The following is a 465-nucleotide window of genomic DNA, read 5'->3' as shown; positions in this document are numbered from 1 at the left end:
TCTATAACCTTCTACAGAGTAACTGAATGTTAATAAAAAAATACTAACCAAATATATGTTTTTTTCAGAGATCCTGAATCACAGTAGATTGAAGTTATTCTCAAATATTATTGTACACCTACTCCCACAGCCACATTTTTTTCTGTTCCTACTTTTGACTTTGCACCAGAATCCTGTACCATAGTTTCTTCCATCAGGTTCCAGGGACGGATCTTCAGTTCATTGTTTTTTATATATTTCTTGGTCTTTCTCAAGTCTTTATACAATTGGCATTGGCCTTTCCTGTCATCCTATGGGGAGGTGCAGGGAAAAATGGCTCGACAATAGCTGTAAGTTTTGGCATCATTGCAGTTACAGATAAGGTTCAGGAGTAGATGTCTGATCTTATGTTACTTTTTAGCGGTCATAAGTTGTCTTATGTACGCCAGTGGGAAGTGGTGGCTCGTTTCAGGTGATGTCGTTCCG

The 465-nt window shown here is 38.3% G+C and overlaps 1 protein-coding gene across 3 annotated transcripts in view; it reads left to right on the top strand.

Moving 5' to 3' along the window:
- LOC119587985 (cholinephosphotransferase 1-like) overlaps window positions 1-465 on the top strand; it is a 16,369-nt gene that overhangs the window by 9,804 nt on the left and 6,100 nt on the right. The window contains exon 5 of one of the 3 annotated variants that reach the window (XM_037936707.1): window positions 198-329. The exons of the other annotated variants lie outside the window; for them this stretch is intronic. Coding sequence (XP_037792635.1) covers window positions 198-329 — 132 coding nt within the window. The remainder of the gene's footprint in view (window positions 1-197; window positions 330-465) is intronic. 3 annotated transcript variants of the gene reach the window in all.

The sequence above is a fragment of the Penaeus monodon genome, chromosome 23 (genome assembly GCF_015228065.2).
Source record: "Penaeus monodon isolate SGIC_2016 chromosome 23, NSTDA_Pmon_1, whole genome shotgun sequence".
Lineage (NCBI taxonomy): Eukaryota > Metazoa > Arthropoda > Malacostraca > Decapoda > Penaeidae > Penaeus > Penaeus monodon.
This window is presented reverse-complemented; position numbering and strand designations above follow the sequence as displayed.